The sequence below is a fragment of the Vanellus vanellus genome (genome assembly GCF_965231255.1).
Source record: "Vanellus vanellus genome assembly, chromosome: 2".
NCBI classification, from domain to species: Eukaryota; Metazoa; Chordata; class Aves; order Charadriiformes; family Charadriidae; genus Vanellus; species Vanellus vanellus.
Genome location: NC_138906.1, coordinates 27,115,291 through 27,134,244, shown reverse-complemented (window position 1 = coordinate 27,134,244; position 18,954 = coordinate 27,115,291). Strand labels below are relative to the sequence as shown.

Genomic DNA, 18,954 nt, shown 5'->3' with positions numbered 1-18,954 from the left:
TTCATTGATGTTTTCTCTTGCGGAAAAAGATCTGAAACCATTACTAAACACAGCACTAGAGAAGCTCCCATTCAAGTCCATTACAGATATCAGTCAACCTGTGAATTCATATTTTCAGAAATCCTCCTTAAAATGGTCATATGCTGAGTCCTTTATCATCCCAAGGGCCTCCAGCTCAATATACCCTTGGTTCTTTTCACTCTACAGATACATGTTTACCTAGTTTCAACCAGGCACTAGCATCTCTGCTAACAAATTGCAAAAATTTAATCCCCAATGAAACAAGAGCAACATTATAACAGCACAAAATAGAGTTGTTTACTCTTAAATATTGACTGTTAGTTGTCTTACCTGAACATATGCAGGCTGTTTTTCAAGAATCAAGTCTGCAACTTTCTTAGATACCTTAAAAAGAAGAATATTACATGTGATACATTGCAGTATCAATTAAGTAGGCCATCCCTATGCTAAAGTTCTATAACAAGTTTGTGATTCTCTGTCATTTAGTTCTGCAGTTTTCAAATTTATTAATAAATATGCCACAACAAGGTAAAAAAATCCTAAAAATGACAATCAGCTTTCCTTAGGAGCCAGATAAGAAAAATATTTACCATTCTATCTAGGAATTAGTGGGCATTTCTAAATTAATCCCTTACCTCTCTGCTCGTTAAGGAACATGCTGGAATAGAAAACAGAAATAATATGGGACACGACAACTGTTTACATTCTGCTTCTGCTACCACTAGAGTATAAATTTAAGTTACCCATCTACCATGGAGATCTAAGAAAGCCTTAAGGACACCTACCTTTCAGACTGATATTGTATTAAAAAAAATCTGTGTCAAAATGAACAAATATTTGCTCTGTGCACATTATATCCTCTCTTTAGCAAAAAGAACATGCATATTTTAAAATTTTCTCCACTGTTCCGAACTAACAGCAAGTGGAATGCTACTGAGAGCTGCTGTCTGTACTGAATTTAAAAGTGAGCACTGCTACCTTGATCAGTCCCTTGTGCACACACTTGCTTAGAAAAAAAAAAAAAGAAAAAAAATAAATCCATCAGTAACAGTCATATAAACGCAAGCTTGAGAATAGTGTGTTTTATTTTGTTCTTCAGCAGGGACTACAAATATTTAAGAAGAAACAGTTTCAAACATGACAAGGAAATTATTGGTATTGCTCTGTATTTTTCTTGGGGAAAAATACTCCCAGAAATGAAAATAAAATAAAACTGGCTATGACAGTCAGCCAGCCCACAATGCGCTTCTGGGAATGAGAGATAAGGAGGGTTTTATGTATTTGACTGCTTAGTCAAACATAGCATGAAGTTAGGATCTTCAATCAGCATTCACATGGAGTGAGTCCACCAGGTCAGTTCCCATCCTCTGGAAGAGCACCCACACACAAACAGTCTTGAAAGTACTCTGATATCACCAGCTGGCAATCTGGAAAAGGGACACACATCTAGCTCTGCTTTCCTCCTTCCATATTAAAAAATGGCCAAGAATCACCAAATGATTTTAAAACCTCTTAGTTTTTCTATAAATAATAAAGCTTTCTTCTGCAGGACAGCAAAAGAACCACTCCAGAGCAGGGTGGGGGCAGAAAAGGATGTTATCGGGCCAAAAGCTACACAAGCCTACATGACCTTGGGGTTCTAAAGAAGTTTTTTCCACTGCACAGTCTATATCCTGTGAAATTTTCACCTCCCTTTTCCAACCTGTTCTTCCCACTAGCACTGTACCTGTAAAAACTTTAGGACTGAGATACACCTGCTAGTCATGCAGTCCCCTAGTACAAATCAACTGTTTGATTCTTCACTGTTAAAGGGATTCATCAAGCAGTACACATGAATAAAAGATTACTTTCATTTTCAGTTTTTACACTGCTTTTTCTTGTTTTGCAAGTTCTCAGTTACCCTTGACTAACAACAACCTAAACACTATCAAGCATCTGCCACAGCCATTTTTTTCCTTTCCCTGAACTTAGTGATACTACATTTCTGAGCATCCATGTCATTCTTTCCTTTCTTTTGGATAAGCGATATTATCCCAGGTTACTTTCATTCATTTCCAAATTATACCACCCCTTTTGGCATCTTCCATACAATTGTGTTGATTTATTTTTTAATTCTTAACTTTTGGAATCCACAATTGCAATTGTTAGCAATGAACGTGGCTGCAGTTAACAATGCACGCAAACAATGTTCTTTGAGGGGACCAAACAATTTTCTCAAAACAATTTTCTCTTTCCTAACCACATCAGGAAAAAATATTTCACCTCCTGAAGAAAAAAAGATACAGCTGAGGGTATCGGTCTACCAATTAAAATGAAGCCAAACAGACATACAACTAAAAAGCTTCCTAATTCAAATTGCCTGTACCAAGTTGATTAGACAAATTAAAGTTGACACGCTATACATATTAAAGAAGTCTTGAGTGAGTTGGAATCCATCCAATGGAATGGAAAACCATAATGGGAAAACTACAGAAAATACACAATCTATAGTGACCAAAAACAAAGGCATGACCAAGATCAGCTGTGCAAAAGTAGATGGTAACAGTAATTGGGAAGTGGAAGATCAGAGCTCTATTACATATAATTCACATTCGTTTGAGTGCTTGTGTTACAAAAATTTAGAAGCTGGAATTATCTCTAAACCGCTGTTGTAAATTCCCGTGTCAGCTATAGATACAAGCACTGAAGTGAAAAGGGCAGCAGTATTTACTCTTTTCAAAACCAGAGGCATTGTATGATCTGTCAACAGACTTCTTGACTCTTCTATCTATTCACAATCAGCATTAAAATATTTTCAGGACTGAACCAACAACATATAACATTCTGCAGTAACATCTTCCATGAAGGACACTAATGTCCTTTAAGACATACAGTAATCTAAATGACATATCACAAGATAAATGGACAATAACTGAGAAAGGAGAAGAAAACATGCAAGTCTCTCATGCTCCACCTGGAAATATGACACAAGGACATAATATACAGCATACAAGAAATTTTAGCAACTTGGCACATGCCCAAGGAGGAAGACAAAGCCAAGCAACAATTCCTTCCTGTAGCAGAATCACATTTAGACTAGATCAAGGAAGACACAAGAATGGCCCAATCCCAACTGGGGAGGATGGTGGGGGAAGAACTGGACACATGTTCCTTGTCAAAAGTTTTCTCTTTGATAGTTTTTGTTTGGTTTTGGGTTTTTTTTCCTAAAGAAGAGACATATCCAGGTCATGTTTCCTGGAAACCTCGTGCTCAGTTCTCACCCCTGTTATTCATTAGCTGCATGCACTTTCCAGCTCACATGTTTCAGCAGCAGTTGTGCACTGAAATTACTCCCCTAGCTGCAGCCAGTTCCCATCATGCAGGCAGAACGGCCAAGACACTGGTAGCGGGTATTAGGATTATCTCAGCGAAGTTGTCTCAGCCTTGAGCATATTTCCTTGCAAAACTAGGTCACCACCAAATGTCCTCTTACACTTTAAAAAACAAAAAAAAAAAACAACACAAAACCAAAAACCACCAGCCACTTTCAACTTCTTTCCCTATACCTCTAGGTGAGAAACATGGAATATTCATTTGTTCAACTTCTCACTAACACTTTACAAAATTTCATACGTTTATTCTGGGAAAAGCAATCTTAGGTAGAAGGAGCTTGTTCCCTGTGTATTGTTAACGATCCAATATTCTCCTTCTGTACATTTCATTCATTTAAAGACAAGAATTAAGATTATTACTGTTATTTTACTTGCAGATACTCTCCAAATGCCACAGTTAATACATTCGTTCCCTGTACCATATTATTCATCTTTAATAGAGCAATGAATCAATAATTAATGTATGAATAGAAAATTTTAAAAGTTGGAAATATAACAAGTACCTTTCAGAAGCTGAAATTCCGATTATCCCCCCCTAAATTACAGTTATTACTCTTTGTTACATCTCATTTGTTTTGTTACATAATAACTCTCTACCAGTGTTCACTAGAAACCCTTGTGGACGATTAACAAATTGGCAAATGAAAAATAAGAGAAAATAGCAACTCTAATGAAAGAGTTTTTAAAACATTCTATGTTTTACGTTGCCAGAAATACCTCAAAAAAAGATACTACCAGACTATTCAGCACTGTGTTGAACATTACTTTTCTTGCAATATGTAGCAAAAGCTGAACATTCAGAAAATCAAGTTTCTAAAGAAATAGCACATTTGCTCCTTGTTACAATACTTATCACCAAGATTTACTTCCATTATTTCATATGATTATATTATTTACTGATATGATTTTCTACTATAAAAGCACAAAACAAAATATTAAAAGAAAAAAATGTGTAACATCTGATGTGTTTAAGAAATCAAAATTTTTTCAGTTACGCTTCTGGCTATACTTACAGACAACACAACAAATTGCCTGAGGGTATAGAAGAAAATTTTACTTACAGCAGCTTGCTGTTGTTTTAATTTGTCTCTGTACTCTTCCAGTTCTTGAAGACTCAGTACTGGAGGAAGCCTCTGCATGTAAACAGCAAATTGAATTCAGTGAGAAATTAAAGGAAGTTAAATACACATGTAGTATTAACTAATCAATCAATTCCATTAAAGAAACATTCTTATTACTTCTGCAATCTAATTTGCAGAATTAAACCATTATTTCAAATGCTGGATACCAAAACAAATCAGTGTTAAGATAAACAATGTATTATCATAATTATATCATATAATATCATAATTACCTCAAAGTCACCTTATTTTAAGCGATATATATACACACCACCACTCAAATCATTTAAATTATTATGTCTCAGTCAGCTTGCTAAAAAATTACCCAAAATATAGAACAGATTTTTTTTTTCTCCAACTATTTTGGCTTTTTCACAGTAGTTTAAATTATGAAGTGCCTATTAGCACAACTGATACTAATTCTACCATGTTAAAAAAAACTCAATACCAGTACTATATGGTAGAAGCTCCACACAATCCCAGGATGAGGCAGGATGGTACAGTTTTGTATTAATGCAAGATACAAGAAACAAAACGAAAAATAGCTCATTGTCACAAGCATATTTTTCACCCTCATTTTTTGTTATATAACTGTCTTTTCTTTTAAGAAGACAACTTACCTCTAACTCATACTTCACAATATCAAAGGAATCATTGGAAAAATAAACTTCTTCAATGCTGTTAATTATTTCTTGCTGAGCTTGAGGATCAGTTGGTTCTTCACGTAGCTCTCTGAGGTCCTCCTTCACAAAACAAAAAAGGATTTCCATAATGTAGTATCACATCCTAACAAGAACAATGTTTAGCCAAAACAAGTATTTTTCAAAAGCCATTTACAACATTAGTACAAGAAGCAACGGCAAGAACAGAAAGATCAGTGCACTGTGGCTTGTTCTTGCCATTACAAACAGCAAGATATTTTTCAAAGAACACAGTGCAGATGTGTTGCAGATCAGTTAAACACTTCTTCATCAATACATTTATGGCACAAATGCATGTTGGGTCCACAGTTTTTTCCTCCTGAAGTTTAGAAAGTCTCATAATAAACTAAAAATAAATTGGCAGGCTATTTCTCCAGAAGAAAAAAAAACAAACCAAAACAAAACACAAAAACATAACAAATACAACCTGAATTTTTTAAACCAGAAGAACCATCTTTGCAAATATAGGTAGACAGTTTCCTACAAACGTCTAACATTCCAATTCAGCCCTTAGAATTCACTTTTATTAAAGTCATGCCATTAAACACTTGAACTTTACAGGCAAAACCAGAGCAGTTTTGCCTTCTTTGCACAAAACTAACAGATTTCAGATTTTTCTCCAACTACCAGGGTGGTCTTAGCAGAGATGCGCTGTCAGCTTTCTGAAAGCTAATATTCAAGAGGTGAATATCCCCTTCCTTGCTGTCACGATCTCCCTTGGAAGGTCTTCTCAACAACCCAGTTACTTCCATTGGTTGCAGCAAACCAAATGTCCACATACTGGACATTTCAACTAATATTAAGCCCTCTCCTGGAGGCTGTTCCCACCAAAGGAATGAAAATCCTTCAAGAGACTCAAAAGGGAGAAATGCCAGGATATTCTTTCACCAAAAATCAAGATAAAATTGATCAAATTGATCAATATTGGAATTTAACCCTGGCAAAGAGATCCAGTGGACTGAAGTGTCCCATAAAGATCCCAAGCCTCCCTACAATGCCAAGTTGTTACAGTGGGACAAGGTTCTGGTATTTTCATCACCAAGAGCTCAAGGGCTTATTTCACTGGCAAGAGAGGGATCAGATTTTAGACTAATTGACTAAACAACCACTAACTTGCTTATGTTATACATCAGCAGTGCTCGGGAGCCACCCACTGGAGTGCGGGCGAAGACGCAGCTGGAAGGCAGCTTCGAGCCCAGATACCGGAGAGGGTCAAGCCTGAGAAAAGCCACACAGGAACCACCTTCTTCCTCTTCCATGAGGCCCCAAGCTCCTCAGATCTCCACCGAAGGACCGTCTGAAGACGCCTGGTTCAGCCCCTGCCACCAGTGGCTGGCTGCCGGGCAGCCAGATGGAGAAACCCACCTAGCACCGCGGGGTGAATGCAGCAACCTGCCTCCCAACCACATATGCACCTGGCAGGAGGCTGAACAAGGGACGGAGGCATGGATGAAGGGAACACACCAACAGACATGAAAGAAATAAGGAAATGGTACACATAAATAACAATATAACAACAATAAATAACAATACCAAAGCCAAATGATGCTGTTCTTCAGGCAAACTCTTAAAAATGGATTTTGAGCACAGTCCTGCTCATAGCGAGCGCACATCCACAACAGCCCCTGGCTCAGACCAGGGCAAAGGCCAGGTTAGCTGCGTGGCTCTGACAGCGATGGTACCCACACAACAAGTTTGCAGGACAGCAGCAGGGAAGAGCCAGTGCCACCACACCGGCACTGAAGAGACAGGCAGGATTCCAGGCAGGCAGACCTGTCCCTTCAGCTTCAGCCACACAATTCACCCAGCCGTGACACCTTTCCACCTCACGTCTCAGCTGTACTAAGAGCATGAGAAACAGAGGAGAGGAGGGCAGGTTATGGGGGACAAGAATGAAAAGATTCTTGAAAAATAGCCCCTTTAGAGTCTTTTTCAACTTTTTAATCTAAGGTTTTGAAGTTTCCATCACGAGGATGCATGGATTGGCAGAGGACGCACACATTCAGATTCAATGGCATACTACTCTTGCAGTAATTTAACTTATAAACCAAGAATCTATTTTCTAACTGTATGTATTCCTGTCCTTTAAAACAAACAAACAAAAAACTATTTCCTTCTGGACTCCCTAACAAATGGCAGCTCTGTGCTGTAGATCACTCTATAAATTAGCTTAACATCTTACAGTACATTGAGTTTTAGCTATATGAAACTAAAATTAGAAATTATCCAAGACAGGCAACAGGGTCAGCTTAATTTGTCCACAGAACCATTGCAAATGGACTCATCTAATTTATCATCTGATGTTTGGCTGCAAGTTCCTACGCAGTTGTTTGTTAAAAGAAAAAAGAAAATCTAAACCCAAGAAGCAATCTTTAGGATCATTCAAATTTCTAAACTACTGCTATCTTGTCATATTGGTGAAATGATATGTCAATGCCATAGGTCAATGGTAATTGACAGCCCCTGAAGATGTATTAAAAAAGCCATCGTGGACACGTATTCTGGATTTAAAGCCATATGATAATAAATTGGGAGGGTTGTTTTTAATGTTAGCATTTCAATGAAACCTAATCAATGACCTTTTTGTCTTGTTGCAGAAGACAACAATTTTCAGCACAAAAATAAAGCTGATATTGATGTGTCCAGGAAAATCACTAAGAAACCATTTCACCCTCTCTCAGAAAGATCGTTCATCTCAATGTTTCTTGCCAAAACGCTACCTAGTAAAATACTCATTAAATGGACAGGGTTTTTCTGTATCTTATTCATTCTTTCTAGAAAAGCAGTCTAGTGAGAACAACTCTCCAGGATAAACTTAAGCTCCCATATAAATCAAACTATCTACCACCAGACTTTATGCCATGATAAACTGCAGCTTCCAGTCCATCACGTTTCACTAATTTCAAATAACTAACATGCTCAAGGCCAATCTATTAACTTACCACTGAAGGAAGAAAATGTCCTTGGCTAAAGTTTTTTTGCTGATATTCAATAATCCTCATCCCTTCAATTAGAGATACAAAAAAATTTTACAATATACATATGAAGCCCATCGTTTCAGGGGCCTCAGAAAAGGTCAGATTTAGAACTGTGGAGCTTGTACTCACACACTTTGCAGAGGCAGAGAGAGAAGCTCCATTAAATCCCTCAAGACACTATTCCACCTCAAACCTTTTCTAACTATTGCCACTTAAATATCTGCCTTTAAAAAAATAATCTACATTAAAACACACTTGTCAGTAAATTTCATGTAAATTCAGCAATTCTAAGTGCTATTCTGAATAGAAAAAAAAAAAAAAACATTAAAAAAATGAGACAGAGGGAATCATATGATGGTAATCACACAGAGAACTTCACCATTGTTAAACTGAATCAATTAGATACACAGGAGATCAGGAAGAGCAGCCCATTGACAAGGTGGACCCCACAGTACTCATTTCAATCCACCTGCCCACACACATTCAGCAGCAGGAACTCTCCAAGCAATAATAGTCCAACACAGCCATCTAAGATGCTGTTTCATGGGTTACTCATTCTTCTGAAGTTTTGTTCAGCAAGAGACTTCACCTCCTTCATAAAACTTGCATCACTTGTGGTATCAAATGTGAACATTTTTTTGCCAGCATCATGCTTTTTGCCATGACATACTTTCATGGAAAAACAATTTATCCTGTCAAACATCCTTCCTTTCAGGTTACGATTAGTGCAAGCTTAAGCAGCAGGTCTCTCTTTCATAATGCCACCTAAATAGGTCAGTGAAAGACAGTTTCCGAGGAGAGAACAAAAAACAAAAAGAAAAAAGAAAGAAAAAAACAAGACATACTTATCTGTCTGACAACTTTCTGTACTTGAAGACTTCTCACATCATTTTGCCTTCCTGTTCTACAGAAATAGAAGTTTACAGGTCTAGGAGCCTGCGGCAAACTCCTTGAAATGTATTTCAGAAGAGTCATTTCATTGCAGACTCATCTGAAATGCAGTTCAGCAAGTTTCAGATGACTTACCCAGCCATTTCCTAGGGCGTCACACTCCCACTCTCCTTGTATTCTACACTGCCTGTAACACCAAATCCAATATTGCTCTGTTGAATGAAGCATTACTAGTAGAGAAATGGAGCAAACATCTTTTGCATTCCAGTAACTATCAACCAAAAGACTTGGGAAGAGAAAACATTGAAAAAACTAACTGATACTGCTCAGAGAAAAAAAAAAAAATCTAAAAAGTTTCCAACCTAATTAGTAGTTGAATGTCTGCAATAGCCTATGCACCTCTACACAAAGAGCACCAGAGGCCAAGCCGGTGCAGGACGCACTTAGACACAGCCTCCCTCTCTTTGACATGAGCCAAAAGCACACCAATGAATATGCTGTTGATTTATATCCCTCCAATCTGAATGTGGGTAACACCTATGTTAAAAGGTAATCCTAAATACCAGGATGAGGGCTCTGCTCAACAGAGCGATCAGCAGGTATGTTGCAACATCCTACCACCATGAAATAAATAATGTCTAAAAGTTTTTTTATATATACACAATCTTTTATTTTTTTCTGTATAAAAAGATATATTTATAGATTATATACTTGTCATAATGTATGTATAACTGCATCTGTAAGCTCACCTCTAAACTTCTTTTTTCACCTCCCCCCATCTAATCCACAGCTAGGGAATGCAGTCCCAAGGGGAAGTTTGTGGTATTCCCTTATCTTTCATATGAAACCTTCCTTTTATCTTCCCTTCTTCAGTATGTATACAGAGTGCTTATTAAAAAGCCTTCACTCTACCAAAACAAACATTACACTTGAAAACAATTCTCCTGGTGGAGAGAACAACAAAGCCTGATCCACAGAACTGATATCAGTCACACCACCACTTAATGCACTCCTGAAAAGCACTCAGCTACTGTTGGGGAAATAGAAACCGACAGAGACTAAGAAAACCACACTTCTATATCTATAGGAAAAGCATTAAAAATAAACTTTCAGTGTTGTTTACCACCATAAGCCACAAAGTCAACTAACAATTGTATATCGCATGAGCTGATTATCATCAAGATAAACATAACCTCACTCAAAGTCAACTCATTATTAACCCCACACACTTGAATTCAAGTGTACAAAATACCTATCTCACCCTTTTGTGACAGAATCTACTAAACAAAACTGTTATAGGCTTGGGAAACAAAAAAAGCTGACAATAACAGAATGGTTCAAAAAGAATTACAGTTCCCCAGGGTGATCAGAGCACACAGGTGAAGTAAGGTATCTCAATCAAAAAAGACGTGAAATCCCTCTGCAGACAACTTGCTCTTCCAGATGTCCTGCTTTGCAGTTCAGATTTGCCTGACCTACAGACTATATCACAGACAAACTATTATACACTTACTTCTCTGTGTGACCGAGTTGGCAGTATGAGTCCATGTTACAAGTAGAACAAGTCTGCTGGTGATTCGCCTTCATATGACAGAAGCAAATTGAAAAATTTCGTGATAGTTGCAGAACGTACTGGAGTACTGGTTAATGTGAGTGCACACACTCGGAGGTATTCTGTGAAATATCCAGGTACCAAATAATTTCATTGTTTAAAAATAAAAAGTTGAGGAGCCCAGTCATCACTTTAACATACTTGCCAGCAAGCCACCACTCAGCAAATCAACAACTTGCAGTTATCAAGACCCAAAAGAATTTTGCTGTTTTTCCCCTGAGGGGATGCAATGTCAACACGTTCTTCTCCCTGTGCTCCATATTTCCCATTTGACCTCCAAACTAGTGTGACGGTCCTCCATTTCAAAAACACGGTTTTGTCCCTAGAGTTAGCATTATTTATCAATGGCTTGTGCTCTTTGCAGTAACTCACGCTGGCTCTGGAGCCTTTCATTCTGTATACCTCTCTATGGCTTTAACTCAGCTTTTGAAACTTTCAGTAACAATTGCCCTAAATCAATCCAGAGATACCACTTTGAATGTGGAATTGCGATGATGAAAGTGCAGCATCATAACCATTCTATCACCAAAACAGTATTTGGCTGGTGAGCTTGAGACTTTTATTATTCAAGGTATATACAGAAACAGTTATTAAAATGTGGCAGCAGAGAGCAACATATGCTTTCAAATAGCAGTCTGCAACAGTATGAAGTCATGCTTTTACTTGCTGCCTCTAAAAATCTGCACCTTTTCTGTAGTTTTTATTTTTTCATTCCAAAGTGTATTCCCTTTACCAAACTCATCCATTATTACAAAATAATTATTGAGGGGCATCAGCGTATAGTCAGCAAAGCTGCTTGATCCTATAATTATAATGTAATTCTGATTTGTGACATCACTATGTTGCCATGGCATTGAATGTAGCTTCAGTTCAAAACAAATACCAATATCCAAAAGCTCAATGACTTTCAACTTCTGTGCAGTACTGAAACGTAATCTCCTTGACAGTTACTCATACCACAAACACAGATAATATCTCCCCAACCCCAAAAAACTACTGTTTTCAAGAAAGGGTATCTGAATCTACGCTTACAATGACACCAGATATATTACAGTGCCTCATCCAATGTCTCATAATTTGGAAAGTAAAATCCTACAGTAAAGGTTTTACCAAAATTAAGGAGGCATGACGATGCAAATCATTCCTCCAAAAGAAAAGGGCTGGAAGTAAAGTCACCATTACAAATGGCTCGGGGAAAAAAACATATTAGAAGACTGAAAAATATGAAAGTCATTCTGTGGCACAGAAGAAAATAATATCATAATTTTATCAGCTTTAAAAAAACATATTCAGGTGACAAGTTATAATGTTGATACAATCTTGTCTTGTCAGGCACAGAATTCATAACTACAATGAGATTCTGTTTGCAGAACAGTTACAGATAATGTTTTCATATTACAAATGTTTGACACGGATGAATGAAACAATTACAAATTATTGACGGGTATTTGTTTCCCCATTGTTATTGATACAAAGTATAGGCTTACCAGACACATAACATCTAACTATTAAAACATGGAAATCCAGCCAAGATACCCTACATCTACTTTTACCTGGGTAGACAACTTGGCAAAAAGGACAGTTTGAAACTGGATGCTCAGTGGGTGGCAAGAATCTGCAATTTTGAAATCTAAGCCGTGGAGATGACAGAATCACGGAATTTTCAGAGTTGGAAGGGACCTCTAGAGATCATCTAGTCCAACCCCCCAAGATGAGACAGTTCTTTCAACATCACTGCAATTGAATACTTTTGCTCTTTGAAATCAATATATTGTCTCCTGTTTAACAGACTATTATGTACCAATTCAGAGATTGTTACTTGATTTTTTTAAATATACAGTAACGCTGATTTTCTGGTTTGCCTCAGCACAAGCAACATATTACACAGTACTTATATAGAGACAAAAAAACACAAGGGGGAGGTTGTTTTGGTATTTTTAAATCTATTGTAAAATAAAGCATCCAAATTCAAGTCAGTAACCTAAATATCTCATTGGTTAAAGGCAAAGTCCAAATTAGGAGAAAATAATATACAACATCCACAGCAAGTCTTGTGAATCATCCACTCAGATCAACAGGGTATAAGGAGCAGTCAAATATTGTGACAATTGTTTCCTTGCACAGAGATTATTCAGCATGATTTGTGAGACAACAGTGAGCTGGCATCATTTATGTAGCAAGACCCAAAAAAAGCCAAAAAAAATACTATTATTACAAAACTATAACATTTAAAGTAGAACATGAAGCTAACTATATATGCTGAAGATTAAAACCACAACACTACAAAATATACTTATGGCACCAAAACCGTGAAGAGACTAAATATGAGGACTAGAACTATACAGGCTACCCATATAGCATCTACTTTCCAAAGTTTAAAAAAAAAAGGCACATTTCTTTTTTCTTCTTTTGTTTTTTCCTTCATTCCAACAGGAAACCTAGATAATATTAAGATCAGCATCCAGTGACAACTCAAAAGTTCCAAGAAAGAAATTTTAATGCTAGTTCATTCTGAGTTGATGAACTGTTTTGCCTCACAGCTCTTAATTCTTTCATTAAAATACTTTTAAAGATTTTCAGCAAGAAATAAAACTGTCAAAAAGAACAGCAGCAAACCGGGTGTTAAAAAAAAAAAAACAACCACAAGTGTCATCCAACTATAAAACGAAAAACTAAAGAAGAAGGGGGTGGGAGTGGAGGGACTGTGTATCATACCTTACTTGGAATCCGAAAGCTTTCAATAGGACTGAGGTCATGAACACTCTCCTGAGGACTTCTTAGACCCTTTAAAAGAATTTTAATAGTCAGTTAAGACTCATTATTTTACATATCTTGGAATCAAACTGCACAAGCCTTACCTGGTGTTGAATATATATCTACAAGTCCTTTAGTAAATTACGCTGATGTGAGGCTAGGAGGCTAAGACCTTATTCTATAAACATTTAAGCAGGACCACTGGTGTATAAATTATGCTCCTCAAACATCTAAGCATTTCCAACCTTATGCTGCAATATGCACCTTTTCAGTACAGTTCGCTAACATTCTCTTCAGAAAGTTCCTCCTCTCAACTTCCAGATGTTATTTTAGATTTAAAAATGTACATGTCCAAAAATCATAACATACTTTGTTCCACTAATTTAATGGTTTAATGGAATCAAATAATCGAATTCAAGTGAAGTGCCACCTACTCTACAGCAAAATTATATTATTTTTGCCTGATGAGATATTTGTCTATTTACCATATAACACTATTAGGACTGGTTTTCCTTTAACTAAACTAAAAATTATTCAAAATTTATATAATTATTACTCTTTAAAACACCTATAGCCACATAAACAGAATATGGTCTGGTAGACAGAAGCTTTGTATAGGAAGCATCAATTAACCAGCTGAGTATGTGTTTGCTAAATATCCAAAACATTCACAATTTTATGAAGCAGTGTCACAAAACATGCTGCTTAGTGCATTTTCTAGCAGCTCCCGAGGCAGAGGTGAATCTAAACATTCAAGTTTCAGATATGGTTCTGAGTACAGCTTCCCTTGAGACTTCAGGGTGTTCATGTGAGCCATGAGTTTCAGGCAGACTTCCCTCCTACTCTCACGGTTGATGTTCTAGTACTGTTTCCAAGCCCCTTTCAGGCACCAGGGTGCCTACACTTTCTTTGAAACAAAAGGACCTATGCAATTACCATGTGAGTGGATAATGAGAAAAGTTGGTATTTACACTTTGAAACTGATGAACTGTTTTACAAGTTCATCACTGTTACGGTAACTACTACGTTTTACAATTGCTTCATCTTCCTAGGATGCAAAACCTCTTCATTTTAGTTTTGATTCTCAGCTTTCCTTGCACCTCAATTCAAAACATCCTTCCTTTCCAGTTACCATGACCAAGGGTGACTCACCTCTCTGCATCAGAAATTCACGGCAACAAACAACTGCTTCTCATACTTCACATCTTCCACACATCCTCTCAAAAAACTGCAGTACTAGCAGCTTAGCTTCAGAAGCAGTAAAAAGTTTCACTTATCAAATGCTAAATGGAACTTAATCCTTCTCAAAGGCTGAAAATTGCGTAAGTCGCATCATTTTCAGACCACAGCATTTCCACACTGGGAAGGTTTCCCACAGCTCCTCTTAGTCAAGCTGAAAACTGTACTAAAGGGGAATAGAGAATTATTTTGGATATTCAGCTTCCATGCCCATCTCCATTTTTAAGCCCTGCTTCCTGCATAAGCATCACAACTCTGAGGACATAGTTTAGGAAAAAAAAAAGTTTCTATAAACGTTTTCTATAACCATGTAAAATATCTGATGCGGCAGGTGACTCAAGTGATTTTTTTTACGTTCTCAAATTTAGAAACATAGGCAAACAGGCTTCATTTTAGAGGTATTTCGCATATGCGAATGACTTGAATGCTCTTCTAATACATTCCTTTAAAAAGGCTCACAACCTTAGAAATACTGGTCCAAACGTAGCCTAGATCTACACAACCCTGGAGACAACTGGTACAAAGGAGTGGGTTAACAGACACACATTAAGTGCTCCAGCACACAGACAATATGTGCCCACCCAAATACTTCCCCAGCACCTCCACAGCCTTTTCTCCCTTCTCATCTGAAGCGTCTGCTACCGGACAACGCCATGTTACAGTGCCACGGCCCAGCACTCCAAAATTATAGGTGAAAATAAAAGAAAACGAACACGGCCCAGCCATGTCGTCTTTAGGGCCAATTTGCCTGTGCTGGCACAAGCTACGTGCTGGCACCGGTGCGTGATTCCATTTCTTGATTTAAACTGGGGGGAGGGGGCGGGAGGTGGATTCATTCGTACCGAGAGCTAATACACAGCTAGACTCCTCTAGCTCCACCAGCAGGGCCGAGGGCGATGTCCGCGCCCCAGAGGCCCACCAGGGTGCCCGGGCACAACCGCACACCCCGGCCCGCCCCTCGCCGCGGGCCCCCAGAGCCCCCCCCCCGCGCTGCCTTCCCGAGCCGAGCCGCTCACCTGACGGGTCATCAGCGACTTGATCTTCTGCATGATGGTACCGGTAACGCCGCCGCCCCGAAAAACCCTCAGCAGCCCCGCACGGCCGCGGGCTCCAGCCGTAGCGAGCACGGGGAAGCCATGTTGGACGCCACCTGACAGACCCGCCCACTGCTCCCTGGGACCGGTAGTCCTCGGGCGGCGGCGCCCAACTACAACCCCCATCAGCGCGGTCGGGAGGGGAGGGCACCCGACAAGGGGGCGGCTCTTTTCTCCGGGGCGCCCCTGGTTGGCGCTGAGGCGGCTGTTGTATGCCAGCTGCGGGGGAGGCCGGGCAGTGGGCGTCGTGAGGGGGAGCCGGCCAGGCTGGGCCGTGCTGGGCCGAGGGCGCCGTGAGGAGGAGCGGGGCGGGCCACGGACCGTTACGGGGAGGCAGCCGCCGCCGCGGTGGCTGCGGGAGCGGGAGGCGCCTCCGCTCGGGGAGACGGAATGGGTCGCGGAGGAGGAAAGGCTGCGGCCGGCGGCCCTGGTGCGGCTGTGGCAGCGGCAGCCCTCCGGGTCAGTGGAAGGAGCTCGTAGCGTGGCAGCCGGCTGTTGGAAGGCACTGCTAAACCCGGGTGGCCAAAACCCGTGCTCTGCCTCGGCCTCTGTTCGTAGCGGCGAGCGCCTGGGCTGGCGCTGGCGGCCCCGCAGGCCGTGGGGTTTCTCCGGGGCTTGGGGGGTCTTTATAGAATATTTGGACGTTGTGGTTTGCTTGTTTAGACTTTGAAAGTAGTTATCCGAGAAGACAAAATGAGGCACTGTTTAACGAGACAGGCTGGCTATACAATACCCTTGGAGAATGACCATTTTGTGCTTGCTTCAGGTTACTTCGGGTGTTAGGCACAGGGCTGTTGGGCCTGTTCACAGGCGATGCTGTTTTGCCTCACCAAAACAGGCTTGTGTGGCTCTGTACTCTGGTTGTATAGATCTCAACTAAAATAAAAAGCTGATAACTTTAAAAATCTCTTTTATATCGATACAAAAAAAAAAAAAAGAATTTATCCTATAATTTTTGCTTAACCAGAGGTGACATTCACTACTAAGGCTACCAACACATCCACTGCAGCTTAGCAATACCTGCAGAAAAGGTGGTCTTTCCTTTTGGAATTCTGGAGTATTTTGGAATTGTTGGGATCCGTACACCTTTCCTTATCCCTTTATTATCATTTAGCCCCTCAGCTGTTGTTCATTTAGGGGCCAGCCCAGCCTAAACCACAATAGTTGTTGCAGGGTATGACAGGTAAAAGGAGGAGTGCTGCCGCTGTTTGAGCCTGACGCCTTGATGAGGGGAAGTTGGGCCCAGCAGTCCCCTCCCTCCATTCTTTAGCAAGAATTCATTACTTCTGGCTACCACTCGGAATATAATCAATAATTATTTCTGTGGAAAACTTCTAACAAGTTTAGCACATAATAAAGTTGCTTGTTAGTAACAAATTAACTAAAATTTATGGGAAAAAGTACTCAGAACGTTACTGCTGCAAATTAAGTTGCTGTAATGTAGTTGCTTTTATTAAAAAGAAATGAGTGAGGTTTGATTAAATGTCATTTAACAACCAGCACAAGATAGAATTCTATAGAAAAAATAATGTACTTCTTTAGCATCCACCTTATTTGTGTAAATTAGTGTTAAAAAAATGCAGCATGTTGATGACATCAAGAGCATATCCAAACGCTGGAAATACAGGAATATACTTGAAAAATACAATTTTGCTAATTTGTTCTTTTTTTTTTTTTTTTTTTAAATTTTCTTTGCCCACATAGGGCATTTAAAACACCAACACAGACTTTATCCCAGTGTGAAAGCTCCCATTCATTTCAGTTAGAAATTAATTGGAACCTGTGACCAATACTTTATTACATGTTGAAATCAAGTAGATAATTTCTAACTCAGGTTTTATAAAAGGTTGCAGTTTGGTATGTCTAGCCTACAGTTAAGTGGATTAAGCAGGTTATAAACAGCAGCATTCAGGAGGGGCAGAACAGTGGACCCAGGAAGCCTTTGGGAATATGCAAAATACCCTCCTCACCCACTGGCTCATGTCAGGTGATGACATCATTTCTGGTGGGACAACTGTACTTCCCTTTTTTTAACCTGGAATAACCCTCATGTTTCTTAATGTTTGATTGTACAAAGCTGCTAAGAATTCTGGAAGGATCTGGGCATTTTCACCTCCCTTATGTAAAAATTGAGCATTCAGCCCTTCTGGTGGGGGCTTAGCACCTTGCAGAACCCTTGCAGTGAGGGGGAGGCAGTTCCTTGCTACCAGTCCCTCCTGCACAAGGAAAGATACAGTCTAGCCTAATATTTGTTAATCCATAATAATCGGCGTAAGTGCAGTATAGTGAAAACTTTGTGTGTTTTTCTGTGGATAAACCGTCCCTGTCGATGCAAATATTTGCTGTTGCAAACTGTTACTGCACATGCAACTATGGGAGGTTGCCTGGTTTGCTGCTGATAAGATTTGTACAGTGAGTGACAGCCTTGGACAAAATCCAAATCATACATTAATATTAAAATTAATTAAACTGATGTAAGTTAATACAGAATAAACAGTAATCAGCAGCTAACTCAACAACTCTAGTAAGCTGTCCTCTCTAGCCACAGGACTCCTTGTTAGAAGAGGCCTGACAGACACTTCGTGCTACATGTTGTTTAGAGAAAGGGAACAAAATCATCACTAAGTTATGCTTATGTTAAGGAAAAGGATACAGAAAAGTTATGGGCTTGAAAATGCTTTAAAAAAATTAAGAAGAGTCTTGCTCTTAATATTTTTTATAACAGAAAAGGAGAGGCTGTCACTGGAAAAGATCTGAAAAAAAAAAATTCTGAATACTACTTTTCAAAAAGCAGAACCATCTAGCAGCACGGTATTTTTTATGAAACTAACTAAAGGATGTTAATACCTGTATAACCTGTACGTTGCGTGCACTCACTTATTTTTATTAATTGAACGTACTTTGTATTCTGCGCCTCATTTATTACATTCTGTGTCATATTTGCTGTGACTGCCGGGGAAGGGTTACGATAAAGTCAGAGGCAATGAAGATGGGTGCTCATTTAACAGGTGCTCCACTCCCTTTGTTCTTTGTATACACATATTCAAATCACATAAGGCAGGGGACAGGATAGGGCCTGTTAACTCATTGCTGATTTCCCTGGCAAATAAACCAGCAGCTGCAGGTCCGAGCCCTGGCTTAGCACTGAGAAGAAGGTGGGATTTGTGTGGGA

At 39.2% G+C, this 18,954-nt stretch overlaps 1 protein-coding gene across 1 annotated transcript in view; it reads right to left on the bottom strand.

The window, feature by feature from the left end:
* The window catches only part of VPS50 (VPS50 subunit of EARP/GARPII complex), a 96,609-nt gene extending 80,784 nt beyond the window's left edge, over nt 1–15,825 (bottom strand). Inside the window, exons 1-5 of the mRNA XM_082480020.1 lie at nt 15,705–15,825; nt 13,411–13,479; nt 5,134–5,256; nt 4,454–4,525; nt 352–405 (exon numbers count right to left, since the gene is read on the bottom strand). Coding sequence (XP_082336146.1) covers nt 352–405; nt 4,454–4,525; nt 5,134–5,256; nt 13,411–13,479; nt 15,705–15,737 — 351 coding nt within the window. The 5' untranslated portion in view covers nt 15,738–15,825. The remainder of the gene's footprint in view (nt 1–351; nt 406–4,453; nt 4,526–5,133; nt 5,257–13,410; nt 13,480–15,704) is intronic.
* Between the last annotated feature and the right edge of the window lie 3,129 nt (nt 15,826–18,954).